The 20709-nt window shown below is 35.4% G+C and overlaps 1 protein-coding gene across 2 annotated transcripts in view; it reads right to left on the bottom strand.

The window, feature by feature from the left end:
• Positions 1–20709, bottom strand: part of ephb4a (eph receptor B4a) — a 55353-nt gene that overhangs the window by 5507 nt on the left and 29137 nt on the right. Inside the window, exons 5-14 of one of the 2 annotated variants that reach the window (XM_089129844.1) lie at positions 13629–13784; positions 11766–12101; positions 10307–10431; positions 8589–8757; positions 8368–8467; positions 3889–3953; positions 3678–3791; positions 2240–2487; positions 1421–1636; positions 454–603 (exon numbers count right to left, since the gene is read on the bottom strand). In XM_089129844.1, the coding sequence (XP_088985970.1) occupies positions 454–603; positions 1421–1636; positions 2240–2487; positions 3678–3791; positions 3889–3953; positions 8368–8467; positions 8589–8757; positions 10307–10431; positions 11766–12101; positions 13629–13784 (1679 nt within the window). The remainder of the gene's footprint in view (positions 1–453; positions 604–1420; positions 1637–2239; positions 2488–3677; positions 3792–3888; positions 3954–8367; positions 8468–8588; positions 8758–10306; positions 10432–11765; positions 12102–13628; positions 13785–20709) is intronic. The other variant, XM_089129845.1, reaches the window with a different exon arrangement.

The following is a 20709-nucleotide window of genomic DNA, read 5'->3' as shown; positions in this document are numbered from 1 at the left end:
TTACAATTTATTTAAATATATATTTTAAAATGCAATTTATTCATGTGATCGAAGCTGAATTTTGAGCTTCAGTTTTCGGTGTCACATGATCCTACAGAAATCACTCTAATATGATGATTTGCTGATCAAGAAACAAACATTTATGATTATTATCAATGTTGAAAACAGTTGCTTCTTATTTTTTTGGAAACTGAGAAACATTTTTTTTTAGGGTTCTTTGTTGAACAAAAGTTGAAAAGAACGGCATTTATAATTACAACTGTCACTTTTGATCAATTTAATGCCCTGTTAAATAAATCATACGCACCACAAACTTTTTGAACAGTAGTGTAACTTTTCCAAACAAACATTTTAACTATTTGCGCAACAAAAATAATTTCTATATCACTGCATCTGCTTTAATCTAAAGTAAAACTGTCACAATAACGTAATCATATTAAAATAAACACTTACATCCTGGTTGCTCATGTCCCAGTATGGTCGCTCTCCAAACGACATCACTTCCCACATGACGATCCCGTAACTCCACACATCTGACGCGGAGGTAAATTTCCTGAACGCAATCGCCTCGGGCGCCGTCCAACGGATGGGAATTTTACCACCCTGAAAGAAGAAGCAGATCAGTTACGCTCTGATAAACAATGCAAATTAAGATCATGATGCACGTTCCTCTAAAAATATTGAGTCCGTGTGAACTGCTTAAAGGGATACTTCAGCTTTGTATTAGTAGGAAACCTGTAGTATTTTCAAATTACCGTGCTTTCCACCCTCATATCCCCCTGAGACGAGAGATTTATGTATTTTTTGCCTCTGATCAAGCAAAAATCGTCATTTCGCATCATCGGAAGATTTTTTGTCCAGAGGCTAAAGACTACAGTCAGTAGTCGGGTCTGTCCCGCATGTCCTTAACCCGCCCATAGAGGGCGATCTCACTCACAGAATGAACACATAGTGTCGGCCATCTTTGTTTGGAAGCTAAGCTAGCAGGCTCTTGTTCTGTGGAGAAAGCTGAGTAGTAGGGGTTACCATCCTCTTTTTCCGCTTTTTTCGTCCAGCTCGCCACAGTAAACATGATTTAACGGCGACTGAAGAACGCAAAAGCCGAATCCTGGACATTTTGGGCGATCTGGAAACACGTTTTCGGGCAGACTCATCACGGAGACTCACTAGTAGCCTAGACTTGTTATTTAACGACTGCGCTCTGTTACCGGTAGGCGTGGCCTCCTAGGGCAGCGAAGCAAGTGCATTCTGGGAGTTGTTGTCTTTCATCCACATAAGCCAAAAATACATTTTCTGGCTTTTCTCAGTCTAGAAAGCTCTAAATTCAAATCTCTTCAACATAAATGACCCATTTTAAATACACATTCATCTTTCCAGAGGTGAAGTATCCCTTTAACGTTGTCCAAGCATTTGCTCTTACCAGTGAGCTTGTGTACGTAGGATCAGAAGAATTCTCTTGTAGGAATCTCGACAGACCGAAGTCGGACACCTTGCAAACCAGGTTACTGTTGACCAGAATGTTCCGTGCGGCAAGATCCCGATGTACGTAACTCATTTCGGAGAGATATTTCATCCCCGATGCGATGCCGCGAAGCATACCCACTAACTGTATTGGAGTGAACTGGCCATCATTGAGCTGGAGAGAAACAAATATAATGTCAGAGAGTCCTTGTGTATGAGAACCACTGGCTATGTTTACATTTACGACTGAATTAATCCCGATTGATAAATCCGAACGCAGTGTTTACATGAACGCTAATCATGTGCACGTTTATATGTCACAAGATTCAAATCGGAATATATTTCTACATCATTGCGTCACTGAACGCGGATCCACAGAACCGGAAGACAATACAATGCTGAATAAAGTCGTAGTTTTTGTTATTTTTGGACCAAAATGTCTTTCCGATGCTTCAAAACATTGTAACTAACCCACTGATGTCACATGGACTACTTTGATGATGTCTTTATTAACTTTCTGGACAAGGACAGTATACCGTACACACATTTACAATGAAGCCCTCGGACTAAATCGAAAATATCTTAAACTGTGTTCTGAAAATGGTCTTTAATGAGTCATTAATGACATCATTTTTATTTTCGGGTGAACTAACCCTTTAAGGTGTTCACATGAAGGCTTTTTAGTCCGATTACTAATGGATTGTTTGGTTCCATGTAAACGTAGCCACTGAGATGTTACGTCGACAAACACGTACCACTAGATCCAATGCATACTTACTCTCAGGAAGGAGTCCAGAGCGCCATTCTCCATGAACTCTGTGAGGATCATGACGGGACAGCTGGCTGTTATAATGCCTTCCAGGTGGATGATGTTGGGGTGCTGGAACTGGCCCATGATTGAGGCTTCGGAAAGGAAGTCCCGCCTTTGCTTGTCTGTGTATCCACCCTTAAGAGTCTTGATGGCGACATAGTTCTCCTTCTTCCCAGGAATCCTCAGCCGTCCCCGACAGACCTCGCCGAATTCGCCTGAAATGGCAAAACAAAGCATCCAACTTTTTAGTCCAATCAGATTGCGACTGTAATAAGAAAACAAAGTTTTTCGTGAAATCTCTTAAACATGTTAAACATACAGGTGAAACTCGGAAAATGTAAATATCGTGAAACATTTAATTTATGTCAGTAATTCAACTTAAAAAGGTGCAACTAATATATTATATAGACTCATTACATGCAAAGTGAGATATTTCAAACCTTTATTTGTTATTATTTTGATAATTATGGCTTACAGCTAGCTTGTTTTCATCACAGAATGAAAAAATCAAAAAGGTAATTGCGACTTTTTCATCTCACAATTGCGAGTTTACATCTCACAATTCTGGCCGTCAAACGATTAATCACGATTAATCGCATCCAAAATAAAAGTATACATGCATAGCATGTGTGTATTTATCTATATATATATATATATATATATATATATACATATATATAAAATAATTATACACAGTGCACCCACATATATTTATGTCAATTATATTATGTTTATCGTATGATTATAATCATAATATATATTATGATTATTGTTTGACAGCCCTAGACTTTATAACACATAATTACTAGGCCTGTGAAACGATTAATCGTGATTAATCGCATCCAAAATAAAAGTTTGCGTTTACATAATATATGTTTGTGTAGTGTGTATAATTATTTTGTATATATAAATACACACACATGCTTGTATATATTTAAGAAATATTTGCATGTATATACTTTATATATATTTATACAAAATTAATATTATACATAAATATAAATATTTGATATATTAATAACACATTTTTCTTATATATATGCATATGTGTGTATTTATATATACAAAATAATTATACACACTACACAAACATATATTATGTAAACACAAACTTTTATTTTGGATGCGATTAATCGCGATTAATCGTTTCACAACCCTAATAATTACGAGTTTATATCTCGCAATTCTGACTTTATTTCTCAGAATTGCGAGATATAAAGTCTTAATTGCGAGATATAAAGTCAGAAATGATTGATATAAAGTCTTAATTGCATGTTGTAAAGTCAGAAATGTGATAATAAGTCACAATTCTGAGAAAAGATGTCAGAATTGAGATATAAACTCACAATTATGTGTTATAAAGTCCAATTTTTAATGAAATAAATGTTGTGAGGGGAAGACTTACCTGCTCCAATAACCTCTTCGATTTTGACAAATGAGACATCAATCTCCTTAGCAAACTCTCTCACGGCCTCATTAGGGTCCTCGTAAGTGAATGGATCAATGTAAACTTTCACTCCTTGGAGAGAAAAATACGTCAGTTACTCTATTAATCAAAAAGCCACAACTTAAACAGAATGCGTAATTATAATAAGATAAGATGTTGCAGTGCTCACCTTGACCCATTAGATATTGGCCATTTTTATCGCTCAGTTCTGGATCTTTGAAATGATTTTGCTTCCTGTGAACAGAAAAGGAAAAATGGACATGAATCAGTAACACAAATATGTAGGTGTTTCAATGCAACAAAACTCATTTGAGGTTTTTAGACATTAATGCCCAGCAAAACTAATTACATTTTCAAGGATTGAGGAAAATCCCATGGCAGCATGTCGCTCCAAGCTATTTCACAGCTGAGTGAGTTAAAGTTGGACTTCAGTCAGTTCAATCCGTTAATCTCCACATCCCAAGTCCCCAACCGCCTGACGCTGCACGTTAACTGCTGGTTTGGTGCTAGTTTAGCGGGTTGATCATGTTGTTGGCCACTTAGTAAGGTCTTTTTGGCTGCTTGACCACAGAAGTATCAATGGTTAAGCTAACATTAATATGTCTGCTTTGAACACCAGCATGCTAGCATACGAAACCTGAGCTTGTCTCTTGGGTCATTTTAAAGGTGTAGTTCACTTTAAAAAAAAAAAAAAAACGTTTGCTGATAATTTACTCACCACCATGTCGTCCAAGATGTCCATGTCTTTCTTTTCTTCGATCGAAAAGAAATTACGTTTTTTGAAGATTTTTCTCCATATAATGGACTTCAATGGGGTCCAAACGGTTCAAGGTCCAAATGAGAGTTTCAGTGCAGCTTCAAAGGGCTTTAAACGATTCCAGACGATGAATAAGGGTCTTATCTAGCGAAACGATCGCTCATTTCAAAAATAAATAACAAAGTTTAAGTTTTATAAGCACAAATGCTCGCCTTGCTCTGTTCTGTGATGCGCGTTCGTGACTCTCCTGTTCATCAAAATGAACAAATCTTTTTTTGAGTCATTTGGTCGATTCAATGACACATAAACTTAAACTTTTTTGTTCATTTTTAAAAAAAAGACCAATCGTTTCGATAGATAAGACCCTTATTCATCCTCTGCTGTCATTTAAAGTCCTTTGAAGAAACTCTCATTTGGACCTTGAACCGTTTGGTTCCCATTGAAGTTCATTGTATGGAGAAAAATCCTGGAATGTTTTCATCAAAAACCTTTTTTTTTTTTCCGACTGAAGAAAGAAAGACATGGACATCTTGGATGACATGAGGGTGAGTAAATTATCAGCAAACGTTTTTTTAAAAGTGAACTACTCCTTTAAATAGCTAACTTTGAGTATGACTTTGAAGAATCGTATGCAATCTTTCGTGCTTGGAAATGATCTTGGACAGTCGCTGTCTGAGATGGTTACAAGTAAGTGGCATTTGCTTTATGTCTGTACACACACAGGCTTAAGAGTGAACTGCCAAGCCCAATTTACTGCTTTTGGGTCTCACTGACATTGCTAGAAAAATAAAAGCACTGTATTTATTCCATGGATGCAAAAAGTACATTATTGCTTAGCTTACGGTTTCCCAAACATGGATTCATGGGTTAATTAAAAGCTAAAAATTAATAAAATGGAATGCAACATTAAATTGGATGGAAGGTGGCATTGTTTAACTGTAATTATATATATTGAGTAATATCAAGTAATGTGCTCACGATAGGGTTAGGATTAGGCTTTGGTTAAGGGTTAGTTGCATGTACGTAATTATGTATAATTTGTCACTAAATAGATACATATACTGTAGGGCTGCACAATTAATATAAAAAAACTGTAATTGTGATATAAATCAAAGGCTGAAATTTAAACAAGTAAATCTAATAATCACAAGGGTTTGAATTTTTGAAATTGCAGAATTTAAGACATAAATATTAATACTAGTAGTGTAAAATTACAACAACAGTAATATATATCTGTCTTCATTTTTATAATTAGAGTTAAAAATAATACTAAGAATTTTTGTTTTTTAAATAAAAACATTTTACTTGCATGTCATGTGACCTTTAACCGTCGTCAGAGAACCCCGAATCTGCGAATGTGTTGTTAAATTATTGAAATGTTAACTTCAAATAAAGTTTTAATGGGGTCGCAAGCTCACTTCCGACATGTACCTTCTACTTCTCAAATTCTACGATTGGTTCACATTTGGTTTAAAAACGAAATACAAATGTCAAATTGTATGAATCGTGAGTCAGCTGATCTCGGAAAAAATCCTGGAAACTTGTTGTGTCACGCCTGGTTTGGGCTCGGTGTTCTTGTTGTGTTCCTGGTTTTTGTTTTTGGTGTTTTGTTGTCATATTACTCTGAGCAAAGAATGAACTGAATGCACAGTAAATCCCTCTCTCCGCCCCGTTCTTCCTCTTCCTGTGTCTTTGTCTCGAACCTCAGGCTCTGTTCTCTTATTCAGACAGTTTCATAGTGCATTATACTCGAACGCAGTCTTAAATTACTCAGGTCGTTCTTGTTATTCTTGTTATTTTCTTCTCTCTCTCTTTCCTTCGCTTACGGCTCAGAGCAACTCACTGCTTTGAAACTTTAGGTTGAAAGGAGAATGAATGGAAGTTATTCTTAAAAGAAATTAGTTTGAAAAGTACAACTGTTTCAGTTGATTTTTTAACCCCTAAAGACACTCAAGTTTGTATTCTAAAGTTTACAGTCGAAGTCGATTCATTATTTAAAAGATCTGAGCTATGCCTTCGTTTTACAGCTCTATAGTCTCACTGTGTGTCCCATGTTGTTTCTTAAAGTAGTTCACTTTTAAAAAAAATTTTTGCTGATAATTTACTCACCCACATGTCATTCAAGATGTCCATGTCATTCTTTCTTCAGTCGAAAAGAAATTAAGGTTTTTGATGAAAACATTCCAGGATTTTCTCCATATAATGGACTTCAATGGGGTCCAAACGGTTCAAGGTCCAAAAGACAGTTTCAGTGCAGCTTCAAAGGGATTTAAACGACACCAGACGATGAATAAGGGTCTTATCTAGTACCCTTCAAGTCATGACTCGAAAAAAGATTAGCTCATTTTGATGAACGAGTTCGAACAGGAGAGTCACGAACGCTCATCACAGAACAGAGCAAAGTGAGCATTTGTGCTTATAAAACTTACATTTTTTTATTTATTTTTTAAATGAGTGATCGTTTCACTAGATAAGACCCTTATTCATCGTCTGGTGTGGTTTAAAGCTGCACTGAAACTCTCATTTGGACCTTGAACCGTTTGGTCCCCATTGAAGTCCATTATATGGAGAAAAATCCTGGAATGTTTTCATCAAAAACCTTAATTTCTTTTCGACTGAAGAAAGAAAGACGTGGACATCTTGGATGACATGGGGGTGTGTAAATTATCAGCAAAAGTTTTTTAAAAGTGAACTACTCCTTTAAGGCATATTATTAGGAGATATAGCCGAAAAAAAGTTAATTCTTAGAAAAATTCATAGCTTGGAAATGGCAACCACATTTTTCCACGTCTATCTTTCTTTCTCCCTGATTTCCCAGGATTAAAATAGCCACGTTCGTCCCACCCAGTGCCAATGGCAGGTCTGGACCGGAGGCTCACGGTGTGTGTGTGTGTAGGGACTCTCCGTTTAACTGGGTGTGAAAGTTTGTGTATGTAATGTGTGGAAATATGAACAATATATGTAAACATCCAAACTCCTGTAATCTTAGCTGTTCATACGTGGGCAAATATATTTATCAGCAATATCTGCGTTTGCATGTACACTGGAGTGTATGTTCCTTATGTAAATACACTTGCGCTTAAAGAAGTGGTATGTGTGTGTGTGCTACCCCAGGGTCACGACTATTGTTCTGCTGATTTGGCCTGTGGAGACTGGGGTGGGACAACTATATCCTGTCTCCACTTCCCTCTCTCTCTCTCTCTCTCTCTCTCTCTCTCTCAGTTCCCACAAAAGTCATGAATTTGAAATGACGGTTAGGAGAGTCTGATCACTTTGGAGAGGTACCTCAAGTCAATCTACAGGCACATTAAGACGCTCTTGTAACCACAGCCACGTCCAAGTGATCTGAGGGAGAGCGCGACGCTTTGTGGCTGTGGTTACAAGAGGTAAAAACGACATAAATACTGTTCGTTTTCTCACACAAACCGCTCGTTTCGTGTCTTAGGCCATTTACGAGTCATTAAATCATGTTTAATTTGGACTTCTCTGTGGATGCTCTTTGAGGTGGTGACCATAGACCTCCATTATATGACTGACAGATAAGAATGGTTTGACCTAAAAATATCAAAATTCTTGGATCTTGGCTGCCCTTAAATTAATTTCAAAGTGAACTATCCCTTTAACCTCCTTAAAGTTGCCTTTTATTAAGCCAGGACACAACAGCGCATTTATAATTTATACATGGTAAACAGTGCTGAGATTTTTACAGTTTTATTGCTTTCTGATTGGAAGCATTATTAAAAATAGCGCATTTATTTAATAAGCAAGCACGCGAGGGACAGTGGATGTGTGAATGACGGCTGATGGAAAATCTCTGGAGCTTTCCGCGAGCGTGCAAACCCAATTATAACAACCTCACACTCTCTACAGCGTGTTGGTCTCTTGTCTTACCGTATACAGTAGATAGCGGCAGCGATGACGATGATGAGGAGCAGCATGCCCACGGCTATGAGGATCCCGGTAACAAGCAGCGGAGACGAGGAATCATCTTCTAGGGAAACAGAGAGAGGCAGACAGCCAAAGTGAGAGAGAGAGGGTTTAAAAACGATCTTCAATTTAACAAAACAATCAATAAATGTTTGACTCTAATACTAAGCCGGACCCTTCCTTACCGTCAGGCAGGGTTCGAAAGACGATGGCTTGACCGAAGCTGCCGTAGCCGGCCAAAGTGCGCGCGCGGACCTGGACCTCGTACTGCGTGGCTCTGCGCAAGTCGCTCAGCACAACCTCGTTGACATTGCTCTCCGTATAATGACAGGAGTTCTCCTCGAAGCCACGCTCCTTTCAAAAGAACACACACCAATATCTTCCATTTAGCTGATTCCTCACGTACAGTTTCTGAGCTGTTTGAATATATTAATTGTTAATTAGTCTGGCAGGTTTGTAGTGCAAACAGTGAGCAGCTGTGGCACAGAGAGCGATCAATAAAACACAAGCGGTGAGAAAAATGGAGCAAGAGAAATAAAATTAGACTCCGTGGAAATGACAACAATACTGAATTACAGTGACATGTGGATCGTAAGCAATGCATACTTTCAAAAAGCAGGGTGCAATGTTTTCAGACACTTAAATGCATTTTAATTGCTATTAAATTAAAATGTACTATAGTTTAAGTTTGTTTTTGATTAAACGAGTGCTTTTTGACCTACTTGGGGAGTGCATCCTTATATGTAATTTCATAATTACTTATATTGTCTTGTATTGACAAGCATTTATGGTCAACTAATAACTATTTCGATTGTAATTTTGATATGTCATGTGTTAAATTATACAATGCTATTATAAAATGCTTTTAAATGTAATAAATGTAAAACACACTACAGTTAAGATTATAAAAGTACTTTACATGTGCTTTAGTATGTTAGTTGGCACATCAAAACAAGACGTCATGAAAGTTTACTCTCTTTAAGTGGCCTTTTATTTCATTTATCTGCAAGTAAACAAAAATTTTATATATATTTTTAAGCTTTGAATTGAACTACTATTAAGTGTACTTGTGTCATTTAGAAAGAACAGTATAGAACTTAATATAATTTAGTAGGGCTGTCAAACGATTAATCGCATCCAAATTTAATCGCATCCGAAAATTATTTTGTATATATAAATACACACACATGCATGAATATATTTAAGAAATATTTTCATGTATATAGATTTATATATAATTTATATTATATATAAATATAAATATTTTATATATAAATAATATTTTTTTTCTTAAATATACATGCATGTGCGTGTATTTGTATATATACAAAATAATTATACACAGTGCACCCACATATATTATGTAAAAACAAACTTTTATTTTGGATGCGATTAATCGCGATTAATCGTTTCACAGCCCTATAATTTAGTATAGAACAGTACAGTTATCTATAGTGTAGTCTATAGTGTCCTATTTTTGAAGTAGAGGCCGACCGATTCATCGGTTTTGCCGATTAATCGGCACCGATAGTTGAGCGGTGGAATTATCGGTTATCGGCATGTACGGTCAAACCTAAATATCGGTCTCGGTAAAATCCACTATCGGTTGACCTCTATTTAAAAAATAGAACACTTTAGAATTCTAAACAACACTACACTATTCTACACTATAGATATCTAAATTAAAGGGCTGTCAAACGATTAATCGCAATTAATCGCATCCAAAATAAAAGTTTGTGTTTGTATAATATATGTGGGTGCACTGTGTATAATTATTTTGTATATATATAAATTGTTGAAGTGTTGTGTAATATATGAAAAATGAAGAGTCATGAAGCGAAGTGTTGTGTAATATACGAATAATGAAGAGTCATATAGCATAGTGTAGTGTAGTGTAGTTTACCTTCTCACAGTAGCGTAGTTGGTACTGTAGGATCCTGTAGTGTGATTGTGTCGGTGTGTTCCAGAGCAGCGTCAGACTGGATTCTGTGGCTGTGCTCTTCCTCAAACCCGACACCAGTACAGGAACTGCTCAACACACACATACACATGAGCAATGAAAACTTTCGGTACCTCACGATTCGATATGTGCAATTTGATTGTAGTTGACTGTTTTGTGTTACTTTTCTTATTTGACTGCGGTAGACATTTTAATAGGTCTAGAAGAAAAGAAAATCCTATCCTATATATTTTTATATATATATTAAAACTAGGAGCAAATTACATCAATAGGACAAATATCATAGAAAAACATAAAAATCAAATAAAGGTACAGTAGCATAGGTTTATTAAACATGTAATACGAAATACTGACGAAATCAAATGTAAAAACGAAACAATGTATAGTCTTAACTGTATGAATCAAATATAAATTGATTTATAATAAGGATAAAAAAGTGTTTCAGTCAAAAGCAGTGAGTGTTTTTTATTAACATGGATGGCTACAGTTTATGAGGCGACTGTCCCTTTAAGAAAGAATGCACGGATATAGTTACAAATCCAATTATCTCCCATTTGTTTTCGTTCGTGTAGGACTTAACAGACTCTGTTTACATTGAAAACTCCAAAGTCCACACGAAGTGCATTTTGACAAATGTGTGTGTAGCTGTGAAAGAGAACTAAATAAGAGATCGAAAGCATGCAAGATGTCGGCTGCGAGTCCTTATTCGCGACTTATTGTGATTAAGTCAGAAACTTTAGGTAATTTTAAGTAGTACTGCGAAGTTAAAGGAGTATAACTTCTGTGAAATTAAATTTGTGAATCGATTCCAATCGGTAGAAGATTCATTGACGTATAACAGGCTTCATTAAATTCAATGGAATTTAATTTAAATAGTCACCCGGTGGCTATTTCTGGTATTACGCCTAAACAAAATCTCATGGGAATTTTTAAAAATTTTTGTGATATCAACTTCAAATTTGGAACACAACTTGGTTAAATATATGACTTTGACTTTCCGTCATTCTTTCTGCAAAAATCGTCATGCGTCCCGCTCGCCACAGTAAACATGATGAACGGCGACTGTAGAACGCAAAAGCCCAATCCCGGACATTTTGGGCGATCTTTCAGGCAGACTCATCACAGAGACTCACTAGTAGCCTAGACTTGTTGTTTAACTACTGCACTCTGTCACCGGTAGGCGTGGCCTCCTAGGGCAGCGAAGCAAGTGCATTCTGGGAGTTGTTGTCTTTCATCCACATAAGCCAAAAATACTTTTTCTGGCTTTTCTCAGTCTAGAAAGCTCCGAATTCAAAAATAATTTCACATTTCTTCTACATAAATGACCCATTTTAAATACACATTCATCTTTCCAGAGGTGAAGTATCCCTTAAAGGGGTTCACATGAGCTGCAGTGTCTCACCGTTGGGGCTGGTGGTGATGTTGATGATTTCCCCCGCGGGCCCCGGTACACTCAGAGCCGAGACCCCGTTTAAGGCCATCACGGTGAAGCTGTAGGTGGTGTGAGGTCGGAGTCCCCAAATGCTCACGCGTCGGCCCTGGATCCCAGTCTGAGAGGGCCGATAATTCACACCGTCCCCGCACAGCACACACGGGCTCCTGGGGGTCGGACACATCCGACACTCCACGCTGTAGGTGAGGTCCGATCGGCCCCCGCTGTCCAACGGCTCGCTCCACTCCAGCGTGAGAGACGTGTCATTGACCTGAGGAACAGGGCTGCGTGGGGACGAGGGCGGACCTGACCACACGACAACAAACACAGGCCGTTTCAATCACAGCTACAGCTCACAAATGTCTGCAATTCCCAGAATGCAACACAAAAGGCACAATTTAAAAAAAAAAAACTTTGGATTATCGTTTGCGAATAAAGCACCGTTTTCACTCCATGTGCTCAAGATAACAAAATCACTACATCCTGGTGTAAAATATATGTAACAAAAATGGATGTTACTGCAATAGGGGAAGCGCACAGACGAATCGCATTAATAGAGTAGTTCACTTTTAAAAAAACGTTTGCTGATAAACGATCGGTCATTTGAAAAGTAAATAGAAAAGTTTAAGTTTTATAAGCACAAATGCTCGCCTTGTCTGTTCGTGACTCTCCTGTTTAAACTCGTTCATCAAAATGAACGAATCTTTGTGAGTCATTTGGTTGATTCAACGAACAAAATGACTCGAAAAAAGATTCATTCATTTTGATGAACAAGTTCGAACAGGAGAGTCACGAACACGCATCACAGAACAGAGCAAGGCGAGCATTTGTGCTTATAAAACGTAAACTTTTTTATTTATTTTTTTAAATGAGCGATCGTTTCGCTAGATAAGACCCTTATTCATCGTCTGGTGTCGTTTAAAGCCCTTTGAAGCAAAGTCTTTTTGTTGCACATCAATGGATTTGTTCGGTAAATGTGTTTCCATCATAGTTTATGTGCATGTCTTCTTATTGGATACAAAAATAATCCACTTTAATTGAGGACATACGTTTTATGCACATTTTTATAATTTTTGAGCATCCAACGTTTTTATGCTATATCCAAAAATTTGCATGAGAAAAAAATGGATGGAAACACAGGTAATGTAGACTATCACAGAATGAAAAGAGGAAGGAATAATATCACTCGTCACTCTATATCTCACAATAATATTTTTTCGAAAAATGAATGCTCAATTTGATGATTAAAGCTCGGTAGTTTTCATAGTGGGGGCAAAACTTGTCTGATTAATCATTTGATACTCTCATTTTAGCATGGTTTTTCTAAAAAAAATTAGCGCTGTCAAGCGATTAATCGCATCCAAAATAAAAGTTTGTGTTTACATAATATATGTGGGTACACTGTGTATAACTATTTAATATATACAAATACACACACGAGCTTGTATATATTTAAGAAATATTTTAATGTATATACTGAACATAGATTTATATATAAATATAAATATTTTATATATAAATAATATTTTTTCCTTAAATATATGTGTGTGTATTTATATATATATAAAATAATAATACACAGTTCACCCAAATATATTATGTAAACACAAACTTTTATTTTGGATGCGATTAATCGCGATTAATCGTTTGACGGCTCTAAAAAAATATGAATGGATAATCAAGTTAACCTAAGTTGCTTCAGTCCAGTAAGTGTTACTAACTAATGTTACCCAGCAAAAACACACGTGAACCACGACCTAAAGGTGGACATTTGTACAATTGTACTAATTTAGAGTTTCATATCAGATTTGATAGAATAGGATCTTTACTCACGTGTGCAGGGTGTGTCGGGACTGTCGGTGGGAGCGCGGTAGAAACCAGGCCGACACACACACGACGAAGAGCCCGTCTCTCCTGTGTGACTGGAGTCAGGACACGCAGAACACGGACCCGGACCAGAACCCATCTTAAAATGACCCGCGGGACACGCTGGACACAGACACAACACTTCTATCATCAGCCACTGTTAGCCTTTACAGGGAAGGGATGTACACACACACACATCAAAACATCGATCATCGATCCTTCTCGTTTGGTTTGCTTTAGTTTGAACAGTTCAGTGTGTTCACTAGTGTTTCCAAAAGAAGTCTTCTGCTCACCAGGACTGATCAAAAACACAGTAATATATTATTACTAGGGCTGTGCAAAAATTAATTGCGATTATTTGCATCCAAAATAAAAGTCTGTCATTACATAATATATTTGTGTGTGCTGTGTATAATTATTTTGTATATATAAATACCTATGCATGCATGTATATATTTAAGAATTATTTGTGCTTAAATTCTGTATATATACATAAATACATAATCTATATTATATAAATATAAATATTTTATATATGAATAACACATTTTCTTAAATATATACATGCACGTGTGTGTATTTATATATACAAAATAATTATATACAGCACACACAAATATTTTATGTAAACACAGACTTTTATTTTGGAGCCCTAATTATTACAATTTAAAATGAATGTTTTCAATGGTAAAAATGTAATTCATTCCTGTGATCAAAGCTGAATATTCAGTCTTCAGTGTCACATGATCCTTCAGAAATCACTCTATGATGATTTGCTGCGAGAGAAACATTTATTAATCAATGTTTAAAACAGTTTTAGTTTTAGTTTACAGTTTTTTTCACCTTTTGTAACATTATAAACGTCTTTACTGCCACTTTTAAACAATTTAATCCATCCTTTTTGAAAATTTGATTATTTTTATTTTCATTCTTCTGGCGCCAAACTTTTGAACAGAAGTGTGATTTGGATTTCACACACTTAACACACTGATGTTCACATTGCTGTGCTGGTTTGCTACCAGAATAAACCAGTCTGGACCATCATAAGTCTTTTCAGTAAAGCATGCAGAGAAACAACAAGTTTTGAGAGAATAAGCACTGTACTATCATTAAACAAACATACTTTCCCAGCAAATAAACACTCACTCACACACTCTCTGAAGAACTTGCTGTCTTAAGCACAAACCTCATTTGTCCTCATGATGTGTCAACATTAAACAATCATTTAGACAACAAGCCAAACAAGCGCCGGTGTGTATTTCAGTTGACGCTGGTTTATTTAGGATTTAAACCGCTTCTGAATCTCAAAGTCTGCCGTCCGATATGGAAAATGATCATGTTCCTCTACGTGTGTAGAAACTCCATCACTTGATTTATAGTTTTCCGTCTGATAAAAGCCACACACATTCAGCTCGCATAAAGAAACTCAAGTCTTTTGCTTCAACGTGACAGACACACACATGTATGAATGAGCAATGCAGAGTCTCATGAGACCGGGTTACACACCAGCTTCGTTTCATAATCAGTTCTCCACAACCCCTGTATTGATGGAAACACATCTGGATTTGATTAACATCAGTTTCACTCAGACCAAAACATATGGTCTGAATTATCCTCCTAAAGCAGCTTTACACTGGGGTGTGTGTGTGTGTTTTGAAACATTTCCATAATGAATGTCTCTGAATATCCTCATCGAATGATAAAGATCTTTCTAACTTTACAGACACTTTTACTGCAGACATCCATATCAGTGTACTAGAGATTAATTATGAATTTTTAAACAAACAAACAAACAAACGAAAACAGGTAGTAAATCAGCTATTAATACACTACCGTTTAAAAGTTTGGGTTTGTATGTAAAAATACTGTAAAAACGGGAATATTGTGTAAATATTATTACAATTATGACTATTTTCTATGTGAATATATTGTAAAATTTTGAATTTTCAGCATCATTACTCCTTCAGTGTCACATGATCCTTCAGAAATCACTCTAATATGATGAACCTAACGGTTAAAATAATTAATTGGTTTGAGTAGGACAAACTTAAATTCAACGAATTAGTTCAGTTAAATGAACTTTCTTTTTCTTTCAAGTTCACAGAACTGATATATTTTAAGTAAACTGAACTGTTTTGAGTTTTATGAAATCATTTATTTTAATTATAGACGAACTTAAGTTTAACTGAAACGGCTGAGATATCTATTTCCCAGCATGCTTTGCTGATGGCACTCGAAAGAGAGTGTAAATGCTAAAATTAAGTGCAATATAAAGTTTTTTTTTGGTGTAAGATTAATGTTAAGTGTGAGATTTAGTAGTGATTAATGTTTTGTTATGCTAATTTAGAAGAATTTCTGTTAATGTTGGCTTTAGGATAGTTACCATCATGGTGACAAGTGGTGCATTCAGCTTGATTTGAGAGCAAATTATCTCTTTAAATTATTACGCACATATGCTTCTGTGCTTGTAAGTGCTTATAACATACTGTTTCTAATATTTTAGCATTTTAAAGCTAACTAAGTTTATATTATTAAAAGTGATTTGAGTTCTGCCAACTTATTCGGGTTTACAGTGTACTACAGAGATTTAAGTTATAGTAACTAATTAGTACTATTAACTTTATTTACCCAAGTTATCTTAACAATAAGTTATTGAGTTACTTGGAAACAAATCAAACATTTTTTTATGCTTAAATTGTTTGAGTTAATAAACTTAAATGATTTAAGGCAATCGGTTTCCTCAAACGGTTTGAGTTGAACTAACTCATCAGGTTTTACAGTGCGAGCGTGTGTTATTATCAATGTTGAAAAGCTTCATTTTATGTGGAAACTGTGATTCATTTTTTTCCCCTCAGGGTAAAGTATTTATTTGAAAGAGAAGTCTTTGGTAACATCATAAATGTCGCTTTTGATCAATTTAACGCGTCCTTGCTGAATAAAAGACTAATTTCTCTTTCGAACTTTCGAACAGTAGTGTTTATAACTCGAATACTTTTGACCCGCCATTATTTGTGTTTCATAGACACACGGTGTGATTGGAATCCCATCTAAATGGAAAATGTCTGTTTTTCTCGCACAACTTCAAGGAAAAAAATTACTGAGCAAATTACTTATGTGTTTTTTTTTTCATCCTCTGAGAAAACGAATCTTGTCCAGATAGCAATCTCTGTGATTGCGGTGTGTTATTGTAACTCTTCTCTTCGTTTATGTTAAACCCTCGCCAGACACTAGAACTAAATCTAATTTTCTTGTTAAACTGCCTGGGGAATCATTTTGTCCTTACTGCGAGTCCCGCTGGCATTTCATCCAACGTACGGTATAAAGACAATTACGTTACCACAGTAAATCTGATCTCAGAAAGCACGGACACACGCAGCGTCAGGTGTGATCATTATCCTTATGCATTCCTTCCCTTAATTACATACATAATGATATAATTATTATAGAATAATTTTTTTAAAACCTTCTGTAATGACAGACACTCCCATCTTAGAAACAACCACAAATATTCCATCAAGTATCCTGATTTAACAAACATTTTAGAAATGCAGTCCAGAAAGAAAGGGCATTCAGCTTTTAAATGAGTCTTATATGATAAAGTGAGTATTAAAAAAAGTTGAAGGTGACATTTTTATAGTGTAATTACGCAAATCAGTTCCAATTAATATTAATTAGCTAAATGTACTTACTAAAGGGTTATTGGTAGGGTTTGGTTGAGGGTTAATTTCTTGTAATTATGCATAATATACTGTAATTCAAGTGCACGTAACATGTGCAACTACGCCACTTTAAAAAGTGTTACCTACTGTAAAAGTGGTGGTCACAGATTTATATACTAAACATTGATACTCAAACATTATCAAACACTGATATACTTTGAAGAACCACTACTGTTACACTACACTGTAAAAAATATGTATGATCAATAAATTATGAAAACTTATTTTTACATAGCTTTATCTAATCAAAATATGTCAAAATAGAAAAGACATTTTCAACCTTTTTTACTTTATACAAGAGTCAACTAATTTTATTTAAGTCAGTTTAATGTAATTTAGGTTGAAATGACTTGCATATCCAAGTTGATTGTACTTAATTTAAGGCAGCAACTTCTTTTTTTTTCTTACAGTGTACTGTTCAAAGGTTTGGGGTTAAAATATAGTTGGTTTAACTTAAAAAATGAAGTAACCTAGTTGCCTTAAAATTTGTAAGTTCATTGAAATGGAAAAATTGAGTTAATGCAATGAAGGAGATTGATTTAATCATCAGAAATGTAAAATATTATGTTATATGAACCACATGAATTATTTAAGATGATTTGACAAAAGAAAAAATGTTGTGAATGATTACTAATCATGAAAATATTCATGAAATTTTTTACAGTGTGCATATATATATATATATATATATATATATATATATATATATATATATATATATATATATATTAGAGTGGTCAAACGATTAATCGCATTCAAAATAAAGTTTGTGTTTACAAAATATATGTGTGTGTACTGTGTATAATTATTTTATATATATAAATACACACACATGCTTGTATATATTTAAGAAATATTTCATGTATATACTGTATATAGATTTATATATAAATTATATATAAATAATATTTTTTTCTTAAATATACAAACACGTGTGTGTATTTATATATATACAAAATAATCATACACAGTACACACACATATATTATGTAAACACAAACTTGTATTTTGGATGCGATTAATCGCGATTAATCGTTTGACAGCCCTAATATATATATATATATATATATATATATATATATGAAATTAATACTTTTATTTAGGCATTAAATAAATCAAAAGTGACAGCCAAAGATATTCATAATATTACAAAAGATTTAATTAAAAGTAAATACTGTTTTTTTTACTTTCTGTTCATCAAAGATTTCTAATAAATACAGTAATCACGGTTTCCACAAAAATACGAAACAGTGCAACCATTTTAAACATTCTTAATAATCAGAAATGCATCAAATCATCATATTAGAGTGATTTCGTAAGGATTTCGCGAGGTAATTCAGCTTTGATCGCAAGAATAAATAATATATTCATTTTAAAGTCATATCATACCATCACTGGCTAAACAAGAAGAGATTTCACATGTGTGAATCTGTATGCGACTAATTCGAGTCATTAGTACCATTAACCTCACACACACACACCTTTTCTGCTCTTTCAGCCCTTGACCCCATGACCACACACACTCTCCACTCGGCCTTTCACCTGCCCAATAAACTGCAGTATTCTCTCTTTCTTTCTCTCTCTGCCCATTCCTAATTGGTCATGTCATTAGAGCGGCTTTGTCCTGGACACATCCCTGCCTGCAGGCGCCACTATTATGGCTTTGCGCTGCCTTTGTGTGTGTGGGTGTGTGAAAGAAAGGGATGAACAGCAGATGTAGTGTGGCTGAGTGGATGAATGCTGAGTAAGTCATTGAGTGAGTGTGTGTGTGTGAACTCCAGGGGTTCACGCCCACAGAAAGCACAGCTGCAGTGTTTAACAGACAAACACACTCTCTCTCTCCACCCATCCCAAGAAACATCAGTAAAGAGCTATAGTCATATTGGAAAACTGGGAGGATTTGGACAGATCCACTTCAGTGAGAGTCGGTGATTACTTGAATTAAAGTAGATCAGTCATGTCCTTAAATTGAATTTTCCTGGTTAAATCCTTTTCCCGGTCAACTTAAGCTGCACGCATGCGACATATGCTATCCATTACCACAGAAAATCATTGCTGAACTTTAAAAAACGAGTTTGCACTTCGCAGTAACAAATGTACAAGTCTATTAGGCAGTCGTTCCCGAAGGTTTAAAAGCAAAAGTGAAGTTTTGTTCATGCACTTCATAAAATGCGTTTGCTTTATGAGAGGCACATGAACTTAACAATAGTTCCTGTTAGAGTTTAAAGGAGTAGTAAAACTTTTGCTGATAATTTACTCACCCCCATGTCATCCAGGATGTCCATGTCTTTCTTTCTTCAGGCGAAAACAAATTAAGGTTTTTGATGAAAACATTCCAGGATTTTTCTCCATATAATGGACTTCAATGGGGACCAAACGGTTCAAGGTCCAAACGAGAGATTCAGTGCAGCTTCAAAGGGCTTTAAACGACACCAGATGAAAAGAAAACGATCGGCCATTTCAAAAATGACTCGAAAAAAGATTTGTTCATTTTGATGAACGGGTTCAAACAGGAGAGTCACGAACGCGCATCACAGGACAGAGCAAGACGAGCATTTGTGCTTATAAAACGTAAACTTTATTATTTATTTTTGAAATGACCGATCGTTTCGTCATATTCATCGTCTGGTGTCGTTTAAAGCCCTTTGAAGCTGCACTGAAACTCTCATTTCGACCTTGAACAGTTTGGACCCCATTGAAGTCCATTATATGGAGAAAATCCTGGAATGTTTTCATTTAAAACCTTAATTTCTTTTCGACTGAAGAGAGAAAGACATGGACATCCTGGATGACATGGGGGTGAGTAAATTATCAGCAAAAGTTTGTTTTTTTTAAAGTGAACTACTCCTTTAATTCTAACACATTCAATATTTGCTACTACGAAAAATGATAAGGAACTAATTAATGTATAGTGCTTCAAACCTACTAGGCTTCCATCGCAAATGGATTAATTGGAATATTTTGTGAAAATATCATGATTCTTTCTATTCATCAAAGAATACACAAATACTATGCTGTTTTCAACATTGATACTTATATTAAATGTTTCTTGAGCAGAAAATCAGCCTATTAGAATGATTTCTGAAGAGACTGGAGGAAATGATGCAGCTTTTATCACAGGAATAAATGACATTTAATAATATATTCAACTGTTTTGATAATATTTCAGTTTTTACTGTATTTCTGATCAAATAAATGTAGCCTCGGTGAGCAGAAGAGACTTTGTTCCAAGAACGTATTACAAAAATATTACCGAACCCAATCTATTGCTCTATGTTTCCCCGGACTCGTTCCTTCATCAAACGATGGCAGTCATGTGTGCAATCTCA

Source organism: Pimephales promelas, chromosome 4, assembly GCF_988280905.1.
Source record: "Pimephales promelas chromosome 4, fPimPro1.hap1.1, whole genome shotgun sequence".
In the NCBI taxonomy this organism is placed as follows: Eukaryota; Metazoa; Chordata; class Actinopteri; order Cypriniformes; family Leuciscidae; genus Pimephales; species Pimephales promelas.
The sequence above is the reverse complement of the archived record's forward strand: the minus strand, read 5'-3'. Positions and strand labels throughout refer to the sequence as shown.